Here is a 24,618-nt window from a genome sequence, read left to right as displayed (position 1 = left end):
TTAAATAGAAAAGGGGGGAGTTACAAAGTCAATGTCAAAAATGCTAACGGTCAGATGTACGGCACATTAGGAGCATTAGAAATTTAAACATCTATTTTTGATTTGATATTTTCATCTCGTTCGCATTTTATTTGTGTGAAATAAGAGCACTGCAAGCAATACAAAATAAATGTCAGATTTTTAAAAAATCGATTGCTGCTCTATTCAATCTGACAGACAGGTACCAATCAGTTGAACATCACATCTTCAAAATCCGAACAAAAGTTTAGCAAATTGGTTACTTTCCTCTACTTAAAATAAATTATTTCACACTGTGCATGAAATAAAACACTAGATAATTATTAGAAAAACATAGATAGCAGTTATTTTTAAACACAATTTCTATTTAATAAATCGGATTGAAATATAAAGAGTAGGTGAGTTGACTGTGACGTCACTATACATGTTTTCATATAAATTCCATGTCGTGTTGACAGTTCCAAAAAATAAGCTGATTTGACTAGTAGGAAAGTAGCCAATTATATCACGCAAATTTACGCATACATGAGCACGCTCCGCCGCCCACAAATGCTCACGCCATTTCTCAAATAATTATTATAATTATTTATATAAACGCTAAATGGAACAGGAAGTGGAATATTCAAATTTTTCCTGTATTTCCAGTATATAAGGCAGGTGTTGATGTCGATTCTACAGGTGGATAGAAGACATTTCGAGATGAAGTTCATAGCGTTGTTTATTGCTATACTGGCGATTGTGTTTGCCGTTGTGGTAAGTTAGATTTTGATTAACTTATAAAATACTAGTGTCCGACCGAAGGTTCGGTTTCGGTTTCGGTTTCGGCCAGTTTCGGCCAAAAAATCATGTTTCGGCTGGAGTTTCGGTTTCGGCCAAAAACCGGCCGAAAGGTTCGGCCGGGCCGAAACTTACGAAATGGTACTTCGGACAAAGACCATGTTGGGGAATAAGTAGGACAACAATATGAATACCTACATATACTGATTCATGTATAGGTACAGAAATTAATTGGTTTATTATAAAATACAATTCCGGTCGACGTTGCACTGGACGGTCGACGCAGTCTTAAGAGGCTGTCAATACCTATAACGCGCACACTGTCTAATTGTATCGGAGTGAATGAGATAGCACTGTCGCATGTTACTGGGCCCTGGGCAAGAGAATAATAAGAAAACTCATCATCTTCCTCGCGTGATACCGGAATTTTTGCCGAGTCGTGGCAATGGGAATGGGAGCCTGGGGTCCAATTGACAACTAATCCCAAGAATTGGCGTAGGCACTAGTTTTTACGAAAGCGACTGCCATCAGACTGATATTCTAACCCAGAGAGTAAACTAGGCCTTATCGGGACTAGTCCGGCTTCCTCACGAGTACTCACGACATTAGAACCGTTTAATGGTGATTTTAAGCAGGGCCGGATTAAGCATGTCGGGGCCCCCAGTATCAAGTCGGCCCGAGTCGAACGATGTCTTTTTCGCTCTTATTCACTCACTTATTCAGTCATTTTCCTACATACCTCTAATGGCAAATTTTAAGCGAGGCTAAAGGCTACGGTCAACTAGTGCTGCAAAGTTGATTTTCTCAATAGTTTATATTTTGCGAGGCTGAACAGCTGACAATTGATTAAAACGAAGAAAAAACTCTTAAAAGTGTCCCTAGTACAGTTTATCATACGAATGCTCGACCTTAGTTAGCCTCACTTTTTACCTCAATTTACCATTGGTTTGTGTTCCACATGTCATCTACATCAGCTTAGCATTTAGCCTCGCTGCGCCATGCTCGGCCTGCGGTCTCGCGTTTTAATACAATGGACATTGGTTGGAGTCTGTGCTCAACTACTTATCCTGAAGCCTGAAGCACGGCTTTAACTTCGCATGAAAGTTCGCCTGACTGGGGAACTTCGGACTATTAGGCCCAGTTGAAGATCGGTACCCGGCCTTGCGATATTTGTCAACAAAAAATTTCGCGCTCGCTGCGCTCGCGTTTATGGTTGATTTTTTAATTGACCCTATATCTACATGTTAGTTTGACTGGTGAATGAATAGAGTTAGACCAAGAAAATTCTACAATGATTTTGATAGCAGTGCAACTAGTGCAAATGTTATTTATACGTCATAATTTAATAGAAGTTTTGACGTTAAAATAACACTTGCACTGCGTGTGTTATCAAAATCGTTGCAGAATTATCTTGGTCTAACTCTAGTAATTTTCTTAAAAAACTTAAGTAACATCAATTTCAAGGACATTGGGTGTTGACAGCCCCATAATATGTGTGTAAAAGCGGTTTTATGTCATTTTTTCAACGATTTTAACAAATCTACAAAAGGTTCGGTTTCGGTTTCGGTTTCGGCCGAAACTAGAGCCAAAGCCGAACATTCGGTTTCGGTTTCGGTTTCGGCAAAAAAACATGTTTCGGTCGGACACTATAAAATACATACTTATACTCTGTATCTTTAGGTACATAGTCAAATAAAAGTAAACAAATAATTTGTAAATTTTCGGGTAGTTATAACATTTATTTATTAGCCAACCAAATACAAAACCACCTGGATCTGTCACTGAACGACCTAACATTAACCTACATTATTTGATCATGTAATGTTTTATCTACCCTTAAGTGCCTTAAGGAGCCATTTGAGGGTAGATACAGAGTATAGTCAACGTTAAAATACAATTGGGTAGGAAATTAAAAGTTTCGTTGCGTTTAAAAGTATAATATGTTTTCTGATTAGCAGAGCTGAGAAGCTGTCCACGGTTAAAATCGAAGCATCAATGAACATTCTTGTTGTTAGTTTCGCATTGTTGCTCAGTGGATTCTGTTCGTTAAAGAAAAAACCTAAAAAGAGTCACACTGCGTGTTACACTGTCTCAGAGTTTCTGCAAATGACCAACCCGTTGACCCTAACACATCAAATACCTAATATGTAAATCATAACCTGTAGCCTGTAGGTATGTTTACTAAAAACAAAGGAATGTAATAAATAATTTTAAGATAATACATGGTATAATAATATACTCCGCCTGGTACTCTATTCCGAGATTCGCGTATGACCTAACTGACACGGGCCTACGTCATCATGCTATTTACAGGTTCTCAAACTTTAAAATGTGGGAGAATTTTAACCAACGGTGAAAATTATTTTAACGGCATTAATTTTAAGTTCTTCATGTAGAAACATAGTAAAATAAAACAAATCTAATGTAAGTATTAAATTAAACTTTATTTATCTATACAAGACAAACGTTTGAAAAACTAATTCACAGTTACACATTAATTACCAAGCTTACGACGTGAAAAGTTTGGAAAACACTGCGACTGCTGACACTGAGCAAGAAGGAAATAACAATTAACACGCGTTCGACAAGGATGACGGTCAGGGCATGAAGTTATCTAGATCCGAATTGTCAAATGTGACAGCGCTATCCTGTGTTGCCAGTAATGTAAACAGAATTACCCGAACTACTGAAATTTCTTTCGTGAATCGGAAGATATTACTAACGAATAATTAAAAATGATGTGTTATTGTAAAAATTAAGATAAAATACATATAAATGAAAATTATAAAATTATAAAGAAATATTTTAACTTATTAACCATAGGTATAATGTACCCATGTAACATGTTATGTTGAAATAAAGTGGCAATGTTATTGTGACGTAGGCCCGTGTCACTCTGGGAATAGAAGACCATGTTTTATTAGACCATGAGATAATATACTTAATGCATAATGTAAATAATTAATTAATTATGAACTGTGTGTACCTATTGTGTGACTTATAAATATGTATGTGATATTTACGAATAAATGATCTGAAATCTGAAATCTGAGTCTTTATAGCTTCTGTGAGATAAAAAAAAAGTTTATTTAAATAGTGCCTCTCATCTCTCACATAATTTTGTGCTATTTCGCTCTAATTACATGTTTTTTTCAATTACGATAGGTCATCAGTCATCATCGCTTGATATGACGAGCAAAATTCGGCAAAATTTTTACGCAGAACATTTTATACAGGGTGTCTCTGACCATGGGGCTTTAAATCCAGGGCTCGATTCTACTCGCTAAACTGAGCTACTTTTATTATGGCACCAACCCCGAAATCCCGAAAAAAACTCTTTCATACATTTTGGCTGATCAGATGTCGACGTTTTCTATGGAAAAGCCAAAAATTTTTCCCCGATTTTAGGGTTGGTCCCATAGTAAAAGTAGCTCAGTTTAGCGAGTAAAATCAAGCCCTGGATTTAAAGCCTAATTTTAATGGAAATAGAAAAATTACGTTAGGTAGAGTTAGACCAAGAATAGTCTGCAGCGATTTTCATAGCCCCCGCAGTGCAAGTGTTATTTTAAACGTCAAACTTCTATGAAATTATGACGTATAAATAACACTTGCACTGCGTGGGCTATCAAAATCGCTGCAGACTTTTCTTGGTCTAACTCTATATCTAAGTGACATCATTATATCATGTCAAGTCACTGTTATAACTTTATACGTAAATAACTATGTCCAGTCGACGACAAACATATGTTAAAATTTTTCGCCTTAACAAAAAATACAAAAAAGTGTACCTAAATATATCTTTGACGTCGACTGTACTAAGGCAGCGGTCGGCAACCTTTTAGCATGCACTTTGGTAATATTTGTGATTTTAGCAGACATTGTCGTTTTTCAATATTACATACAAAATGGCCAGGGAGGCTCGCGGGCCGCAAGCGAGAGGTTGCCGAGCCTGAGGCCGCTTGTTGCCGACCGCTGTACTAAGGTGCTCTAAAATTGTTGTTTTATAGAGCGGCATGGGCATCGGCGGCAACGCGGCGATGTCGTACAACAAGGAGAAGGCTGGTTGCGGCGGCGGCGGCGGCGGACACCCCGGCGGCCCCCCACCACCACCACCTCCCTTTAGTAAGTATGCTACCCATTGACGTATTATATCTATGGATGGGCACTAAAAATGGTACTAGTTTCAGCGGTGTGACTCACCAATTCGAGCCAATCGCGCAACCTATCGCAGCTAGTTGCGACCAATCGCGCGCGTGATGCGAACTCATCAACCAATCGCGTTGTAGCGGTGTCACACAGCTGTACTGGCCCCATTCTTATTAGTAAGGCCAGTCCTGAGATTTTATACGTCAATGATGCTACCATCTTCCATTAGTTGATGACGATAAAGGCGCAAGTAAGCGCAGGTAGGCCGATGGCCGAAAATTGGGCCATTGGGCAACTGTCAAAGGTGGCGCTCGCATGGCTGGTCATCTACAACTTTGACGATTCGCGCGGCGATCTATGGGGGCTGGTCACAGACTTAAATATACCACTGGTAGTCTTTAAATAAATAAATAAATAAATAAATATTGGGGACATCTTACACAGATCAACCTAGCCCCAAACTAAGCAAAGCTTGTACTATGGGTGCTAGGCGACGATATACATACTTATATAGATAAATACATACTTATATACATAGAAAACACCCATGACTCAGGAACAAATATTAGTGTTCATCGCACAAATAAATGCCCTTACTGGGATTCGAACCCAGGACCATCGGCTTCGCAGGCAGGGTCACTACCCACTAGGCCAGACCGGTCGTCGGTATTTACTAGTCTCTGATTGTAGGTAGCTTTTTGTACATCTTTGGGAACATATTTCAGTGTATAATTTATAATATCTGGGAGAAAGCTCGGAAAACATATAAAAACTCAAAAATGCGCGTTTTCCCAGAGATAAGCCCTAGGTAGATCGTTTTTTCGCCCCCGAAAACCCCCATATAGCAAATTTGAATCCCCGAAATATATAATTATATATAAATAAATAAATATATAGGTATACAAGAATTGCTTGTTTAAAGGTATACAAGAATTGCTCGTGTTTTAAAGGTATAAGATAAGGTACAGGATGAAAGTTTTTCGCGTTTTCGGCATTGATTCTAGGTATAATAAAAGTTGTTCAGTATGACCTATCAATTCACTACGCCAGAGTAGGTATAACTGGTGACAAAATTTCACCTGCATAGATTTAAAACATCTTTTACAGTACATATGGTCCTATTTTCCCGCACATGTGCGTAAAATAGCACTTTTCGTGCGTATGTCAAAAGTTTAAAGGGCCATATGTACTGTAAAACGTTGTACGATACACATGCGAATAGGTAATTCGCAACTCGTGTCGATTTAAAACACTCCTTTCGGTCGTGTTTTAATTCCTTCCTCTTTTCCGCACTTGTATCGTAAATAACTATTTGTACACGCTTATTTTTCTTCTCACATTTTTTTCTCCTTTTTTAGACAGTTCGGGTTAATCATCTGGTACAGTACAGCATGTCCTCGACTATGATTGAAATAAAATGAGTAGCATCATCACTATCGCTTTTATTTACCTACATACCTTTACATATTTATATTTCAAATGGTAATGTCATATAAATATAGAAAAATATCCAATAATCTCATATTAATAATTATCTCCTCGAGTGATGAAAAAATATGTGTTAAGGGGCCCACTGATTATTAACAGTCCGCCGGACAACTGACAGGCCGATACCGTCCGGCGGACTGTTAATCAGTGGGTCCCTTTAAATCAAAGCAATGAAATTTGACTTTTTGCTTTGATATAAAGGGGCCCACTGATTAACAGTCCGCCGGACCAAAGAGAATAAAGTCTATAGAGACGGATTCTCAAAGTAAATTATGTAACCACTGTAAATTTACTGCCATCTTTCGACAGAACATAAAACTGTTAGAACGCCATTTGACTTTGATCCTTATTCTTTCAGTGATATGTGTTAGCTTATTAAATATTAATATTCACGCCATCTACTCGACTATAGGCCAAAGGTATGGTTCCATGTTTTCGAGCGATGGCGCCACAACCTTCAGCCTATGCTCGAGTAGATGGCGTGAATATTAATATTTAAAAAGTTAACACATATCAGTTAAAGAATAAGGATCAAAATCAAATGGCGTTCAAACAGGTTTAATCTTCTGTCGAAAGATGGCAGTAAATGAACTGTAGCTACATAATTTACCATGACAGTAACTCTCTTCTTCAAATCCTCTTTGGCCGGACGATATCGGCCTGTCCGTTGTTCGGAGCTGTCAAAATTTTGTTCTAACTGACAGGCCGATACCATCCGGCGGACTGTTAATCAGTGGGCCCCTTTAGACAGATTTTTCTTATCAGCCGCTCGTTATGATTTTGGGAAGTAGTACCAAAATCACAACGAGATAAGAACTAGAAAAAGATACAAAAATAAACTAGTCTTCTAACATAATCTACATCAGGGCTCTCCAAACCCCGGCCCGCGACGCGTTCCAATCCGGCCCGCCGACAACACCCAAAGCGTCCGGCCCGCGGGAGCCAGGCTCCAGGGGTTGAGCCCTAACAGCAGCAACCAGATACACCCTCCAATATTCAATATATTTATTCTATCCACATATATTATTCCAATATTTTTAACTATTATTTGTGGATGGAGGCCTTTTTCTAATAGCAGTTAGTTGGACACGACAGGCATATCACTATCCATATCACTTTAAAAAAGAACCAATGTTAGAGGAGCCCAAGGACGGATTTTAGTAGTTACACGAGCGTGTCAGATTAAGATGACTGATATCTTACTACCCGTGGAGTCGGTATAGTCGCGGACGGTCTAGAACGCAAAATGACTAGTGTAATATTTTGCCTAGCGGCTCGTTTCGGAAAATGAATTAGATTTCTACTAGACTTCAACAAGTTACGATACGGATAATTTAAAGATATTTGTAAGATAGATATGTCAAATTTGACGTTTCCGCGATTCTGGAGGTCCTCTTGAACGATTTCGACAAGTTATGACTTAGATATCCAAGTCACATCTAGTCGATATCTAATGTAGATCTAATTGATCTCTAAATCGTCTCAAGATCTTGTGATTATCTCGAAATCCGAATAGGCCTGTGGCCAAACAGCACGGAATAGGAGCCCCGCGACAGCGGGGCTCCGTCGACATCGCTAACGTAAAGATAAATGATGTAGGCATTTTGCGTTCTGGACCGTTCGCGATGTAGACTAAAAGTGATATATCACCTAGATATATCACTGCCTATAGGCTATAGGCCTACCTGTATTTTGCCTATAGGCAAAATATTACACTAGTCATTTTGCGTACTAGAACATCCGCGAATAACCCGTGGAGTCTACTTTAACTACTTTTAGCAGTCTATGGTGGTCTGTTGGTTTGTTGGGAGTTGGTGGGCAGTAAAAAAATCGGTAATAAGATTGTGGATTTGATTAGTTTGGTACACGATGATATTAGTCATCCTGTATATTAGCATTATCTTAATCTGCTGTTGCCGCATTACTCGAGTAACTACAAAAATCCCCTAATAATAAAATATTACGTAAGTTGAAAACATGTTTTTTTTGTTCATATTGATTGTTTTGTTTGCTGTTTTCAGTGTGATCTGATAGGTTTTGTAAAGATTTGTTTAATATTTGAATATTTTACGTGGCCTCCGCTCTGCGCACCGTCGCGTCCTTGCCAGCCGTTAACTGTGAGGTAACCGAACCGAGAGCGGGTGGGCGGCACTTTCAACGGGAGGCAGGGAGTGTCCATACTGTACGTTAGTACTCTTTATTATACTGTGCTCAAGGGGTTAAAGGGCAACCCTACTTATTTTCTATACACTATGATCAAAGCCTTCAACACGTATGTATCTGTTTATATTCGTTAAGGCGATCCGCGCGTGATCCTGTTCGAAACCAACTGTCCCACATAAACATAGATTATGGCACACTAGATCCTGCATAGTGAAGATTAAAGCCTAAATAAAATTAATACTGAACTGGCCATAGCCACTCTAAGGCGTCGCTAATGCAGCAGCATTGTGTGTGCCACGGAAAGAAGTCTCAATACTTTTTCATACAGCAAATTCATATGTTAAGAGTTTTTAACCTGATCATGATTTAAATTATGTTGCCTTTAAATTATGTTGAGGTACTCTGCCACACACATTCTCTGCCAGCGACTCGCTAAGCGGTTCCTTTGTTGGTAGGCGCTTTTCGCTACAAACGCCGTCATGTTATCACTACGCTCGTAGCGCATAAACTCGCGCTGGCAGTGAAAGTGTGAAAAATACACTCTACAATTCAGTTTTGCTTTATCCAGTGGCAGTGATCTGCGTACATAAATCAAGTTAAACCCCGTCGCCGCTCTCGGCCCGTAAAATATAAAACTTCCTAACGATAAAAGTTGTTAGATCTAACTCTAAGCCGTTTGAAGTCACTAGTTCGCGGCTTCTAGTGATGAATCTGGCGCTCATGCTGAGAACTAGAACTTAGAGTCAACTAGATTTAGGTACCTACGCCGTTAACTTGCTGTGAAATAGTTGAATGAATAGAATTTTATCCTTAGGTATGCATTAAATTTCTTAGAGGATGTGAATAATATACGGTACGGTAAACACATAAAAATTAGGTACTTGAGTGCATATATAACTTTATCTACAGACATATCATAAACTCTCTATGATACCTTCAAAATCCGTAAATAATGGCCCACATTACGATAAACTGTTTTGTTACAGCAAATTTCTTATCTGTGAAAATGTGGTAATAGCTTCATTACTATATCAAAATCGATTTGGTAATGACATTCAAATTTCGAACATCTCTGAAAAAAAAGGCAATTTGATTTGACTCCTATTCTAATATCAGTCGAGATGACGTTTTATTCGAAATCAAATGACAATTGCATACAATATTGACAAATCTCGCTTGTAAGTTGGTATCGGACGATATGGTAATCGACCCCGACTCTAGTTTGTCTTTGAATTAAAAAAAAACTACGGATGCGTGACATGCGTGAAAAAAGTTTTCATTTGCCGCCATTTGACGTACAGTTTATCTTTTAATTAGTTTGTAAGTAAAAAATAATTTGTTTTGTTGTTTTTAAAGTAACTATAACAAAAGTTTCGTGTAAAATGTACGATAAAGATATTTCGGAGACGCCATCTCATATCCGCGAGTTCCGCCAGAGAGGAAAGTGCCCCAATGTCGGCTGTAATATGAGGTTAGTGAATATATCATAGAAAGTTTATAATATGTGTGTAGATAAAGCAGTGTATGTAACTGTACATAATTAGGCATTAAAACACTCGTGTGATACTATTATGAAACTCATTTCATTCGTTTCATAAACCCACACTCGTATTTTAATGCCTTTCATTATGTAGCAGTCACATAAACTACTATTGTGATATAATTACACGCAATTGGTATCGAAAATATCTGCACGGTATAAAGTAGGTATAAGTCATAAGGTGAAGGAAGGGGGCGAAGTGCGGAAGCCCTGTATGTGCGTCTACCTTTAACCTTTTCGCCGAAACCTCAGTTAACCTTTTGAACGCCAAACGGCGCATCCATTTGCCGTGCCACTGACTCCACGGGGGTAAAATTTAGTTTCGTGAATAAATAATGCCAACCTAAAAGTGGGTACATTTTTCAGTAGATTTTCATCAAAAAAACGTTCGACGTCAAATACCGTCTTTGGCGTCGTTGTCACGATTTTGCGTTATCAATTGCCGTCTGTGGCGTTCAAAAGGTTAAGTAGTAAAGTGTCATCACCGCCATGTCAAAAATTGCACGTAAACAACCTGTATAACATATCAAGTCGTGGCGTGTGGGGCACGAAATGTATTGACTTTATATCAAGTCAATGGCGGCAAAAAGCAATACCTGATACACGGTGAAATTTAATCAGTGATCAGGAGTTGAAAAATATTTATTACCAACTTAGAGTCCAATTTAGGTACGTGAGATCTCATGCAATCTACTTCACCATCTAATTAATTACAGATGTAGTGCATAATTGTTTTCCATCAAGCTAAGTTCAAATCGTATTTTCTCGGAAACGTTCGTATTTGTCATACTACTTCAGCCAACCTCAGTACTTATCGTATTTTCTCGGAAACGTTCGTATTTGTCATACTACTTCAGCCAACCTCAGTATTTTGTACCAAAACTGACTGAAATAGCAAGACACGTTCGTACGTTTCCGTGAAAATACGATGGAAAATAATTATATATGCACTAGATCTGTACATGATATTGCTAAAATTAACCACTGGATATGCCTACGGTGGCGTTCTTTAAGGGCAAGGGCTCTCCATATTTTTCGCGACTTTAGTAACAGTTGTTCAGTACCGTTAGCGAATCAGGCAACCAGGGCCGTCTTAAACTCTGCTGGGGCTCCTGGGGACATAAGTATTTGGGGCCCTTTTGGAAAGTAAAGAAAGCTAATTAAACTAACATTTTTCTACTATGATCTATTTATTATAGGTAATCAAATATACTGTACTGATGTCTGTCCTTCGGGGCCCCCTAAGGATGGGCCCCGTCTTGCCCTTATGGTAAAGACGGTATTAAATAAAACACAATAATTGAAGAATTCATGTTTTTAATAAGTCCAAAGTCATTCTAAACCATACACGTTTACACATTTCTCGCTAGTCACGTAGGTATTCGTGACCGTGCACACATTTAATAAATCATCTACACTTGATCTAGAAACATAAATTACGTGTACGTATAATATACGCGTCATGTAACGACTAAAACCAAATCATTAAAAGGATAGGTACAAACTAAATTTTTTTATGAGGTAAGTAGGTACCAATATTTAAAAATACGCTTATCTGATCGAATCAAATATGCAAAATATTCTTCTCTATTACGAACTTGGTAACTGAACTGAATGCGTTTTCTAAATCAATGCAGTTAGTAAATATTTATATATTAAACAACAGTTTTGAATGATTCACGGTTAGTTTCACTAGACTTATATCGACCGGGATATGAACCGTGATTACCTTTTGTATTGTATTCGAGCTCCCGATATTTCGACGCAGTTACATGCACCTTGTTCAAGATGCAACTGCGTCGAAATATCGGGAGCTCGAAAACAATACAAAAGGTAATCACGGTTCATATCCCGGTCGATACAAGTATATATCGAACAAGTTGCACATGCGGGTGGTACAGATATATAGACCATGCACGTTTGAGGGTCGGCCATCTTGCGGCTTATATCAAAAACTTAAACTTCACATTAAAGTTAAAGTTAAAGTTCTGGTAGTTCGCGAAGTGTACTACCAGAACTTTAACTTGGCATTCGCGCCAATAAGTTAATTCTATTACACAGTGTGTTTTCTCTTAGCGGACGACCGAATAAAACAAAAGAGCAAATTCATCATTTCTACTATTTTTAATTTCGCGGCTGTTTTAGTACATATCATATTAGAACCCCTTTGGAAATCGGTGTTAGATCACTTCGGAGGGCTCTAGCACATAATAATTATCCCCTCAGTAACTTAATTTCACATTATACAAACAATTTATCATCATTAACTTATTTATACAATACTTCTTCTTCCTCGCGTTATCCCGGCATTTTGCCACGGCTCATGGGAGCCTGGGGTCCGCTTGAAAACGAATCCCAAGAATTGACGTAGGCACTAGTTTTTACAAAAGCGACTACCATCTGACCTTCCAACTCAGAGGGGAAACTAGGTCTTATTGGGTTTCCTCGCGATGTTTTCCTTCACCGAAAAGCAACTGGTAAATATCAAATGATATGTCGTACATAAGTTTCAAAAAACTCATTGGTACGAGCCGGGGTTTGGACCCGCGACCTCCGGATTCAAAGTCGCACGTCCTTACCGCTAGGCCACAGCACTTATTTATATAAAACACTAACTAATCCTAGTAATCCCGCTACACGGTATGTTTCCTCTTAGCCGAGGGTCGGTCGAACACCTGCTTCATCCCGCCGCGGAAGTTGGCGAGCCTCGCGGCCGCCGAGTCGCTGCTCCACGCCGAGTCGAACTCCGTGGTATCCTGGTCTCCTGGTACACCAAGTGTTCTGTGGCTGTAGTGCTATCTCTGTCACTCTTAACTTATATAAAAGCGCTTTGTCACACTTTGTTACGTCAGAGGCTGGTTTAGGATATAGACTGGCAAATAAATCTGTCACAAAAAAAATCTAAACTGATATTTTAATTTCGTGGCTTTTTATTGACAATATCATACTTGAGCCGCAATGGAAACCGGTGTTACGTCACTTCATATGCTTCCACACACGCCTATATATAACTTAATTTACAGGTATCTCAACAATTCATCCTATAAATAACTAATCCCGCTACACAGTATGTTTCCTCTTAGCCGAGGGTCGGTCGAACACCTGCTTCATCCCGCCGCGGAAGTTGGCGAGCCTCGCGGCCGCCGAGTCGCTGCTCCACGCCGAGTCGAACTCCGTCGTGTCCTGGTCGACCAAGTGTGTGTACTTGGTGCGTCCAGACCGACCGAACTTCTTTACTTGCATCACCTGGAACAAGGAGTATATTTTAGTTGTATTTACTTAAGGCTTCGTCAAAGACAATTTTGAAATAGAAGCGAATTGTCAAAGTAAATTATGTAGCCACAGTGAATTTACTGGCATCTTTCGATAGATGTTTAAATCTCCAAACACCACACCACCACCAACCACCACCACCATTATTATTACCACCATTATTTTTTTAGAACACCATTTTACTTTGATCCTTATTCTTTCACAGATATGTGTTAAATTTGTTAAATATCAACAAGTGTCGCCATCTACAAGGCTAGGCCAAAGGTATGGCGCCATCGCTCGAAAAGATGGAACTATAAAGAAAGAATAAGGATCGAATGGTGTTCTAAAAGTTTTAAACATCTGTCGAAGGATGGCAGTAAATTCACTGTGACTACATAGAGTTAGGACCAAGAAAAGTCTGCAGAGATTTTGACAGCACAAGCAGTGCCAGTGTTATTTATACGTCATAATTTCATAGAAGTTTGACGTTTAAAATAACATTTGTGCCTTCAAAATCGTTGCAGACTTTTCTTGGTCTAACTCTAATTTACTTTGACAATAACTCTATATGGGGCATTATCTATGAAAAGGGACCTTATTGTCGATGGCGCTTACGCCGCACAGCGTCGCGCGGCATTGTATTTATATCGGAGCAACATTAATAATAGCGTAAGCGCCATCGACAATAAGGTCCCTTTTCATAGATAACGTCACATATACACTCTATTCTCTTTGGCTTCGTCATGCCACTGTGCGAGCGGGACAATATAATTGCACTTGCGATAGAGATAGGAACAGGCAGGTCAGTGTACGAAATTCTTGTGCTTGGCGTCCTTACTTGGACTTTACGCACTCTTGATCCGCCGCACTCCACTGTGCCGTGAACGCCGCGGGCATTTTCTTAGCGCGATACTTATAAGAGGGGCTCAACCCTTAAATGCATGAGTTTTTCTCTTTGCCCGAAATTTATATATGTATCACATAATTGTTTGTAGATTCTAGGAAAAATAGTAAAAAAAATATAACTTCGATTTTCACTGCGAAATCAGTGTTAGAAGTTGAATTGGCTAAATCATATTATTTATGTAAATATGTAATTTTCAGTAATATATAAATGATTTTTTTTACTACCATTAGAAAGGTACACTATTTGTGATATACCTATGATAAAGTTTTTAAATATAAAATAATTACATACCCCGAAAAAACCGTTCCAAATCACATACTAAAAATTATAAACTTGTGGATTTTTCCAAGTTTGCCGACTTTTCGTCTTAAAACGAATGTAATTTTTATAAATTAAAAATATTGCGTAAATTTAACCCTTAAATCATCACCCTATTACTTGACGTTTGGCATAAAGGTGCGTTCAAGAACGTAACCCTATTTATTTTAAAACTGTGAGCTGTCTAATGGTTTGTTAGACATTTGGCAACACTATGCATTTAAGGGTTAAGAGGAGGGGGGCGCAACTGGGGGCCTAGCCAAGATGCCAATCGTTTGTGTCGATGCGAACGAAACGCTAATGTCTCTCTGTCGCATTAATATGGAAGAGCGATAGAGATAGAGACATTACCGTTTCGCTCGCTACGGCGCAAACGATTGATATCTTGTGCGCCGTGCCAGAAACCCTTAACTGTAAGACTTGTTGGCCAAGAGTCCAAGACAGCTACCCATTGGGCCCCACAAACTGTAAGGCGTCATGGCAGACTTCCAGACGAGCTTGAAAACTAAATGGATTTTTTTGAAGATATTCTAGTTCAACCTATGGTGTCAAAAGGAAACTACAGATAACTGGAAACTACCTTTATACTTGTCTGTAAGTGATATATTGCATAGTTAAATAGTGCTTGTTATTTTTCCCTTTGACCGTCAAAGACAACAGCCCAATATAAACATTCGCGCATTCCGATAAGTTTTACGATGACGCACCGCGCACGATAGACGTAGGTAGCGTTCGATGGGTTAATGTAAAATATTAAAATGTGATAATATAGTGTACGGACAAGTGGTGGCATTTTGAATTAAGTAAGTAATTAATTAAGGTTGTTGTATATGGTTAAAAAGTATATTGATTGAATGTGAGAGAGCAAGAGAAATAGATTTTATAAGTAAAGTAAATGTCATATAAAATTTGAATTTATTCATTCAATCATAAAAAGGTAGTAGATAATAATGACTCCATTTCCCGCTCTGTTCAAAATGCCACCACTTGTCCGTACACTAGACTGATAAATATTTAATATATTTTGTCACTTGCCTTAGGTAAAACGGTCTTGTCAAAGTGATCGTCCAATGTTGCCCCCGAAAAGTCTTGTTTGAATACATCTTCTTCTTTGTCCAAATAGAAGGCACCTCTGAAATAAAAGTCAAATTAAAAACGAATATAGTAAATGCATGTACAGTCAGCAGCACCTATAAGACTAGTTTCAAATATTATTTTTGTTGACTCATAGAAAAAGTATGGCATACAATAGTGATATAATCAAGCTATTCAATCTCGTACCTACTAGGGCCACTCAGCAAGCTTCGTGGCCTTAATACGGTACTCGACTGTAAAGCTCTCTATTATATGACGAATGTATAAAATACTATTGGGAAATCAGTGGAATCTTAAAAAACCTGACTAAGTTTTGTCGACTTGAATGACAATCAATATTACGTGTGATAAGTAATAGGTTTTCCTGACATCTATAGGTAAAGAACTATTGTGTATTTTTTTCAAAATTTTTGATTCAGTAGTTTCGGAGATAAAGGGGGGGGGGGGGGGGAATGGAAACCTATTTATTTTAAAATTATATAATAAAAATATTTGAACTTCTCAGAATGAGCTCTTTCATTTGACATATAACGTTATATACTTTGGAAAACTTTATTTTTTAATTTTCTCATTTACCCCCCCAAAGTGGCCCCCATGTTTAAAATTCATTTATTTACGTTACATGTCCGTCTTTGGGTCACTAATTTTCATATTATGTGTACCAAATTTCAACTTAATTGGTCCAGTAGTTTTTGATAAAATAGGCTGTGACAGACGGACAGACAGAAACACGAGTGATCCTATAAGGCAGCGGTCGACAACCAACGGCCCGCGAGCCTCCCTGGCTATTTTGTATGTAATATTGACAAACGACAATGTCTGATAAAGTCATAAATACTAACAAAGTGCGGCCCGCATCCACTTTGTTAACTGCCATGTGGCCCTTGGCTGCTAAAAGTTTGCCGACCGCTGCTATAAGGGTTCCGTTTTTTTCCTTTTGAGGTACGGAACCCTAAAAGTATATTAACATTTACCTGTGATAATATTTCTGCAAGAACTTGTATTTGCCCTTGACGGACTTGTTGGTGACCAGTTTGGGGTTCAGCCTCTGTTCCACACGCCGCTCCTCCTCGGTCATATTCCGCATGCGCTCGATAGCCAATAACTCCTTTTCGGCGCTGTAAACAGATTAACATTCATTTAATAACTTAATAAGTTTATTTTTAATAGAACAGATAACAGAATATTTCAAGGGTTTGTCGTATTTAAAACTTCCCGTCATTGCTTGGTATATGCACAGATCACCTCAACTATAACTAAACAGCAATATTGGAAACACTCGCTGCTCCTTTAGTTTCTATGATGTGAATAAGAAAGCTTTAAACCATTTTTTTTTTCCTGTGAAAACATTTGTAAGCGTTGTCAACCCTAAAGTTGATTTGCCGGCGCGAGCGGTCAATAATCAAATACAAATAGATATTGATGGCCAAAGCAAGCGATTTCTATGGTAATATCTGGGAAAACATAAAAAAAAAAAATGCGCGTTTTCCCACAGATACGATCTAGCTAGATCGATTGTTCGTTAGAGCCGTTTCTGAGATCCCCGAAATATATAAATACATATATATACAAGGATTACTCGATTAAAGGTATAAGATATAGTACCTAATACACTGTGTTGTTTGTGAACTCGATTGGACAAGGATATAAATAAATGACTACAGATGTAGGCATAATTATTTTCCATCGTATTTTCACGGAAACGTACGAACGTGTCTTGCTATTTCAGTCAGCCTCGGTACAAAAAGTACTGAGGTTGACTGAAGTACTCTGACGAATACGAACGTTTCCGAGAAAATACGATCGAAAATAATTATGCTCTACATCTGTAAATACATACGTCTCTCTCTCTTCCTTATCTCGTTTTATCCGCTTCAACTCTCGCAGTTTCCACGCCTCGTACTCTACCTCGTCGTTTTCATCATCGGTACAAACGTCATTTATGTTGCCCTCCTTTTGCTCGGCCTGAAAACGAAATAACCTTACACTTCCTTGCAATGAGAACAAACGCTCAAAGCTTAACACAGATGGCGCTGCAATCGTTTAATAACAAAAATATTGTAGATATGCCAAATCTGTAGATGGTAAGAGAGCGGACAGTAGCGAGTACTCTCTCCAGGCGGGTGTTGTGCCTGGGGACTAAAGTCCACTGAGAGTTGGTTTGAATTATATATATATTAATTGACAATATAAACTCTGTAAGGGCGATGTAGAACGCGCTAACGCCATCTGTTACAATATTGTGGCACGACGTTGTCAGTGACAGAGGAGCCGCCACAAATCTAAAGAAAGACAGACAGACTTGTGTCCCTTTTGGTTCCAGTTGGGGCGGTCGGAACCATACAATCTATGATTTTTAACCTCATGAATAGCGATTTCAAATCAGCTTGCTACTTTTTATGAAACCTAACAATATGTTACTATTAAGTTTGTATACCAAAGAGAATTTAGACAAGAGGAATATTCGAGGATAGGCCAAAGGTATGGTGCCATCTTTTTGAGCGATGGCGCCATACCTTGAGCCTACTCTCGAGTAGATGACGATACTTTTTGACATTTAAGAAATTTAACACATATTGGTGAAAAAATAAGAATAAAAGTCAAATGGCGTTCTAAAATTGTTCATCGTTTGTGTAGAAAGATGGCATTAAATGTACTGACTACATAATTTACTTTGATTAGACTCTATTTCAAATTCTCTTTGGACGAAATTTTATTACACAAAAAAAAATTAAGCAAATAAACGTCTAATAATGGATTTAGGCATGACAGATTAAAGCAACAACAAGTTTATTTAAACTGAAATAAGGAAATACAAAATACATATATGAAGCGAGTTGGTTGGTAGTGGTGGGTTAGGGCTAGGGCTGCGGTAGGGCTGCCCCGTCGTCAAAGCCTAGGATTTTTTTTATGGATTTAAATCTGGGCCGTGTACCGCGTATGCACATTGACAGATTAATATTAAAAGATTACAAAAAAACTTTTCATACCTGTGTACTCCTCTGCTCGGATCGGATTGTGTCTTCAACTAACTTCAACGCTTCCCTTCTCCGTTCCTCCTTCTCCTTGCGAGCCTCTGACTCTTCTTTCTTCTGCTGCTTCGCTTTCCGCTCTCTTTCTGCCACCGTCATTCTGTCGGAAGCTCTGACGAACACTGGTTTCACTCTTGGCCCTAAAAAAGAAAAATGTTTGAAACACAAACTCAACTGAGGGTTTTCACTATAAAAAACCTTTTTCAAAGTTGGTTAAAAATACAGCTAGCCTAGCTCACTGACATCTTAAAATATAATCGATTGACATTATAAGGTACGCCCCTAAAGGACATTTTATAGGGTTCCGCACCCAAAGGGTAAAACGGGACCCTATTACTAAGACTCCGCTGTCCGTTCGTCCGTCCGTCCGTCTGTCACCAGGCTGTATCTCACCAACCGTGATAGATTTTCACAGATGATGTATTTCTGTTGCCGCTATAACAACAAATACTAAAAACAGAATAAAATAAAGATTTAAGTGGGGCTCCCATACAACAAACGTGATTTTTGACCGAAGTTAAGCAACGTCGGGCTGGGTCAGTACTTGGATGTGTGACCGTTTTTTTTTTGCCCTTTTTTGCATTGTGGTACGGAACCCTTCGTGCGCGAGTCCGACTCGCACTTGCCCGGTTTTTTATAAAAGATATGGTGGAAAAATTCACTGTCAACGAATAATTTAGGCAGAGCGGCGAGCGACGGGCCGGTCTATTTTGTAAGTGAGAGTTTTAAAACAAGTTTCCACTGGGCAACAGAAGATAATATTGCTAAGTACAGAATTTTCACTGTCTACTAACAAACTGATAATGTTTGATAATTGTGATTGTATGTGATGTGAGAGGTTGACACCCATTAACCTTTTCGACGCCGTGTCAAACACAATAGCTGTCACTCGGACGCCACGTCACCCAAGTGTCAAAACAGAAATTGAACTTTATGCATATGCACGTAGGTCTATGTTGCTCTGTGGTCTGTGACCTATTAATCGGTCTTTGGCGTTGAACCTGTGGTGCGGGTATATCGGTCATTGGCGTCCAAAAGGTTAATGCATAAGTCGCATTCCCTTTCTCACTTACTAGATTGTGCCATAATGACTGCTCAGAGAATTTGTGAGCCAAGCGCGCCCGAAAATTTGAGTTAAATACCACTGATTGGGCCTCGCTTGAATTGGATACACAGACCAACCCCTATAGACCGAGCTTATAGGACGACTCGCGGTCACCGCCCGTATGGTGTATAGGTCAAATATAAGATTGTTCGCGCGCCGCTCCGATCAGTTGCGCCCAAGGTTACGACCTGTTAGCAGTGTGCACGAGTCTAAGAAAATAAATCGTAAACTATTGAATTCATTGTGAAATCATGGGATATTGCAGCGTAACATGGTGTGGCAAGTCATCTAAGACTTCTACTTACAAAACAGATGGAATAACATCCCACAGGAAAGCGAAATTCATTATTTCATTGAATAATGTTTCTTGTCCGCGGGGTTCATTTTATACTGGTCAGTAAGCAGAGGCGAAGTATGTCCGTCCCTTTTCGTCAACTTGAAAATGCAATGCGCTATCCCTTTCCCTTTCGACTAGTGATGTGACGATGATGGTTTTTCAGTTGCGGAAACTTCGTGCTTCGTCATACCGTATTGTACCATTTTAGACATAATATATAGGTAACATGTTATGTAAGTTTTTTTAGAATCCTCTAGGCCAGCGGAGCAGTTAGGCTGCATGTCACGAGATGGACCTGATGATGAACTTCAAAGAAGTGCGAGGGAACTCGGTGTTGGTTTGTGATAGACATATGTTGTATGGGTTATTTAGAATCCTCTAGGTGAGCAGTTAGGTCTCATGTCACGAGTTGGACCTGATGATGAACTTCAAAGAAGTTCGAGGGAACTCGGTGTTGGTTTGTGATAGACATATGTTGTATGGGTTTTTTAGAATCCTCTAGGTGAGCAGTTAGGTCTCATGTCACGAGATGGACCTGATGATGAACTTCAAAGAAGTGCGAGGGAACTCGGTGTTGGTTTGTGATAGACATATGTTGTATGGGTTATTTAGAATCCTCTAGGTGAGCAGTTAGGTCTCATGTCACGAGATGGACCTGATGATGAACTCCAAAGAAGTGCGAGGGAACTCGGTGTTGGTTTGTGATAGACATATTTTGTATGGGTTTTTTAGAATCCTCTAGGTAAGCAGTTAGGTCTCATGTCACGAGATGGACCTGATGATGAACTTCAAAGAAGTGCGAGGAAACTCGGTGTTGGTTTGTGATAGACATATGTTGTATGGGTTTTTTAGAATCCTCTAGGTGAGCAGTTAGGTCTCATGTCACGAGATGGACCTGATGATGAACTTCAAAGAAGTTCGAGGGAACTCGGTGTTGGTTTGTGATAGACATATGTTGTATGGGTTTTTTAGAATCCTCTAGGTGAGCAGTTAGGTCTCATGTCACGAGATGGACCTGATGATGAACTTCAAAGAAGTGCGAGAGAACTCGGAGTTGATTTGTAATAGGCATATGTTATTGGTCCATTTGAATATGTTTTCAATACAACCTTCTATGACCTTAATAAAACGGACAAAAGAAAATAATTGTATGAGATTTTGGCGACACTTTTTTCTCGTATCGAAAGAGATTGCGATTCTGAGTGGAAATAATATAAAAATTCTAAACTTTAAAATTCAAGTTCTGGGTACTTTAAACAGAAATGCCCTAATATGTTATGTAAAAATTTCAGGTACATTGTTAAATTACTTAATGAAATATTAAATTAATCAATAAGTATAATTATTAAGTCAGTTTACTCTAAGTATACTAAATTGGTAACAATTTTACCACAATACATTTCGATCTCACTGGTAGCAGCACCCACTACCTGTAATGAACATGTCCCATCCCTATATTTACACGTGTCAGCGCGCCATGTTTAAAACGACCAATCGCAACGCCGTGAGCACCCCTCCCGCACCTCACAGTTTGGTGATTTGCGTCGGGAACAAAATGGCCAATATTAGGTTTCTAGAGGCGGTGTTCTGTGATTGGATACGAATAAAAGTAAAAAGCCGAAAGCATCAAATTAGGACTTCACGTCAACCATGCAAAGACCAAGCTGATGTTTGTGTATCGGAAAAACCCTCCTCCACGAAGCTTACAACTAAAAGATCTCGATTGTGTCAGTGCCTTCACCTACCTCGGCTCACTTAGGGCCACCCCACATCTAGCGTCTTTCGAGCGTCGGCGTCTACAACTCTATGGCCCAACGTCGACGCGACGTCGACGCAACTGCGCAGCGACGTCATTTTCCATAGCGCTGACCGACGCCGACGCTCGAAAGACGCCAGATGTGGGGTGGCCCTTATATCTAGCGATGGTAGTTGGGACGGGGAAATTATTCGGAGGATTCAAATATCGAAGGGAGCTATGGCTCGGCTAGATAAGATTTGGAAGGATCGTAGTAAGTATATTAACACAGACAAAGGTTAGACTTGTGCGCTCTCTGGTTTTCCCAATCTTTCTGTATGGTTCGGAGACATGGACCAAACGAGCCAATATGATAAAGCGTATTAACGCGTTTGAGATGTGGTGTTGGCGCCGACTTTTACGAATTCCGTGGACGGCAATGCGTACCAATCAGTCCATATCAGAGGAGCTACGCATAAAACGCCGGTTGTCAACGATATGCCAGGACCAAATGCTGTCATACTTCGGACACCTCTCACGACGCTCTCCAGATAGCCTGGAAAGAGTAATAATGACGGGCAAAGTTGAAGGCACGAGACCTCAGGGCCCTCCTCCTACTAGATGGTGTGCTCAAATTACGGCACCTATGCAATTAAAACTGCACAAGGCATGCGCCTGGCGAGGAACAGAGCCCTATGGAGGAACCTGGTCTTCAACAGAAGGATATGATGTCACGATCCTCAGTATTGAGGGACCGACTGAAGAAGAAGAAAAAGTAAAAAAACTGTACCAGTATCTTCTTCGCTGTCTGTGTATTCTGTGTCCGATGAACCACTCTCCTCTTTAATGCCATCTACCATTTCTTCATCATCTTCCCGGCCTAGAACTTCTCGCTCTGCCTCTCTGTAAATTCAATCTTAACATTATGCCGGCAAACTCTACATATACAAAGTGTCTCAGTTATGAGGGAAAGACAAGAGAGACACAGTAATAGTAGTTCATATTTGAATAGCAATATCAGCTAATTCTCGAGAGTATATGCCACGTAAATATGTAATGTAACTACTGTACAGAAGGTCCAAATTCCTTTGATTCTAGTAAGATGCTCTGCTCCATCCACTGATGTGAATCCTACTAATATTTTAGATGTATGCATGTTTTCTCAGCTAAATTTAATTCGATGGGGTACTAAGAGAGAGGCGGTTGTGACAGTTTACCGTGTAGGCAGACGAAGCCGCAGGAGAAGCTAGTAACTCAATAAGTCATGGTTACTAACCTGGCCGCTAATTTAGCTTTAAGTGCCTGTCTCCGCCTCTCAATCTCCTCCTCATCCAGCTCATCTTCGCTCTCCGAGCTGTCCGGTTGCTCTTCAGCACTTGAGGCCGACTCTGCCTCTGGTTCTGCGTCGATGATCTCAGGCTTGTGTTCGGCGCGGCGGGGCGGCGAGCGCGCGGCCACCCGTAGACGGCGAAGACGCGGGTCGTCCACCTGGCGATGTTTTAAATATTTATAGATGTGTATGTGTGTGTGACCAAAGCTTCAGAACGCTGACGAAACGCACGCTACGAGCGTGCACGCTAAGTGCATTCTCGGTGTTGCGTTGAGTCAACGCTTGAATGAGGCATGCGGTGTTTGTTAAACAAATGAAAATGTTTGCAACCAGTGCGTGCACACTGCATAGATCACTTTGACACTGCCAAACGATAATGTTGAAGACTACGGGTCGGTTGCACCAAACCGTCTGTCAGCGTTAAAGCGTTCGCCAAATTTTTAACTATACTCCTGATTGACGATAATCAGTCCGTTAAATGAGGTTGGTGCAACTGGCCCTTAGTGTTACACCTTGCTAAAGTAATCTAATTGAAATGTAATAGAGGGGAACCATTTTGTACTGCATTTCACCATAGTATCACAAACAAATGCTACTTACTGATATGATTCTACAAAGCTGGTCCGAAATAAATGATTTTTATTTTATTTTATTTTATTTATTTATTTAGTAAAGAATCATATTTATATGAAAAATATTCTAGGATCATTGTCATATTTCAAATTTGTTACATATTTACCTCTCCCTCAGAATCACTGTGGTCATCTTTTCGACTGATCACTTGTGGCAATGTCTGCTGTCTCCGCTCTGGTCTCTGCTGTTCTATGAAGTCCTCAGTGTCAGACTCTTCTGAGGATGAGGCGCCCTGTGCGTAGTCGGGTTTCTTACCAGATATGTACCTCTGTACCTTCACCTTTTGCATAGATATTTCACCTGAAATTGATGAAGTATTATGGTTTAATAACATGAATAACTTAAGTATGATATCACTAATCTCTGTATAATAATTAAATTATTTTATGCTTTAAAAAAAATTGTAAGATGTTTTGTGACTAGCATGTTGCTATGAAAACGTACCTTTTTCATTTCGAATTGGGACAGCTCCTGCAGTGCTCTGAATACCCGTAGGCTGCGCGGGCAGCGCATTCATGCTGTTCATGCTCATGATAGAAACTAAGCTTACACTTGATAAAGAAGAATTATTTTATTTTCACAAAATTATAATAGAATACACAGCGCTGTCCACAGACATCAAATCAAATCCCAATTTGTCAAAATTGACAATTATTTGACTTGACATTTGCTTCTTTCTTGGCGCTTTTAACAATAGCTCAAATATTTTCCACATTCGTTTTTTTTTTTGTTCTACTCC

The 24,618-nt window shown here is 39.4% G+C and overlaps 1 protein-coding gene across 1 annotated transcript; it reads right to left on the bottom strand.

The window, feature by feature from the left end:
* Nucleotides 1-13,177: 13,177 nt before the first annotated feature.
* On the bottom strand, nt 13,178-24,497 carry LOC134798636 (microfibrillar-associated protein 1). Its single transcript, XM_063770999.1, has 9 exons — nt 24,324-24,497; nt 23,986-24,179; nt 23,193-23,404; nt 22,707-22,819; nt 18,698-18,879; nt 17,548-17,672; nt 16,682-16,825; nt 15,648-15,744; nt 13,178-13,378 (listed from the first exon to the last, which is right to left on the bottom strand). Exons 1-9 carry the CDS (start codon nt 24,409-24,411, stop codon nt 13,193-13,195), a joined length of 1,341 nt encoding a protein of 446 aa, XP_063627069.1. The 5' UTR covers nt 24,412-24,497; the 3' UTR covers nt 13,178-13,192.
* Nucleotides 24,498-24,618: the final 121 nt, after the last annotated feature.

Source organism: Cydia splendana, chromosome 17 (genome assembly GCF_910591565.1).
Source record: "Cydia splendana chromosome 17, ilCydSple1.2, whole genome shotgun sequence".
Taxonomy (NCBI): domain Eukaryota; kingdom Metazoa; phylum Arthropoda; class Insecta; order Lepidoptera; family Tortricidae; genus Cydia; species Cydia splendana.
The sequence above is the reverse complement of the archived record's forward strand: the minus strand, read 5'-3'. Positions and strand labels throughout refer to the sequence as shown.

Excerpts from the sequence above, each read along its gene's own strand:
- LOC134798636 (XM_063770999.1), bottom strand. The coding sequence starts at position 24,411 with ATGAGCATGAACAGCATGAATGCGCTGCCCGCGCAGCCTACGGGTATT. Across the intron at positions 17,673-18,697 it reads CCGAGCAGAGGAGTACACAG|GCCGAGCAAAAGGAGGGCAA; the intron begins GTATGAAAAGTT and ends TTTCGTTTTCAG. Across the intron at positions 16,826-17,547 it reads GATAAGGAAGAGAGAGAGAC|CGCCGAAAAGGAGTTATTGG; the intron begins GTATGTATTTAC and ends ATCTGTTTACAG.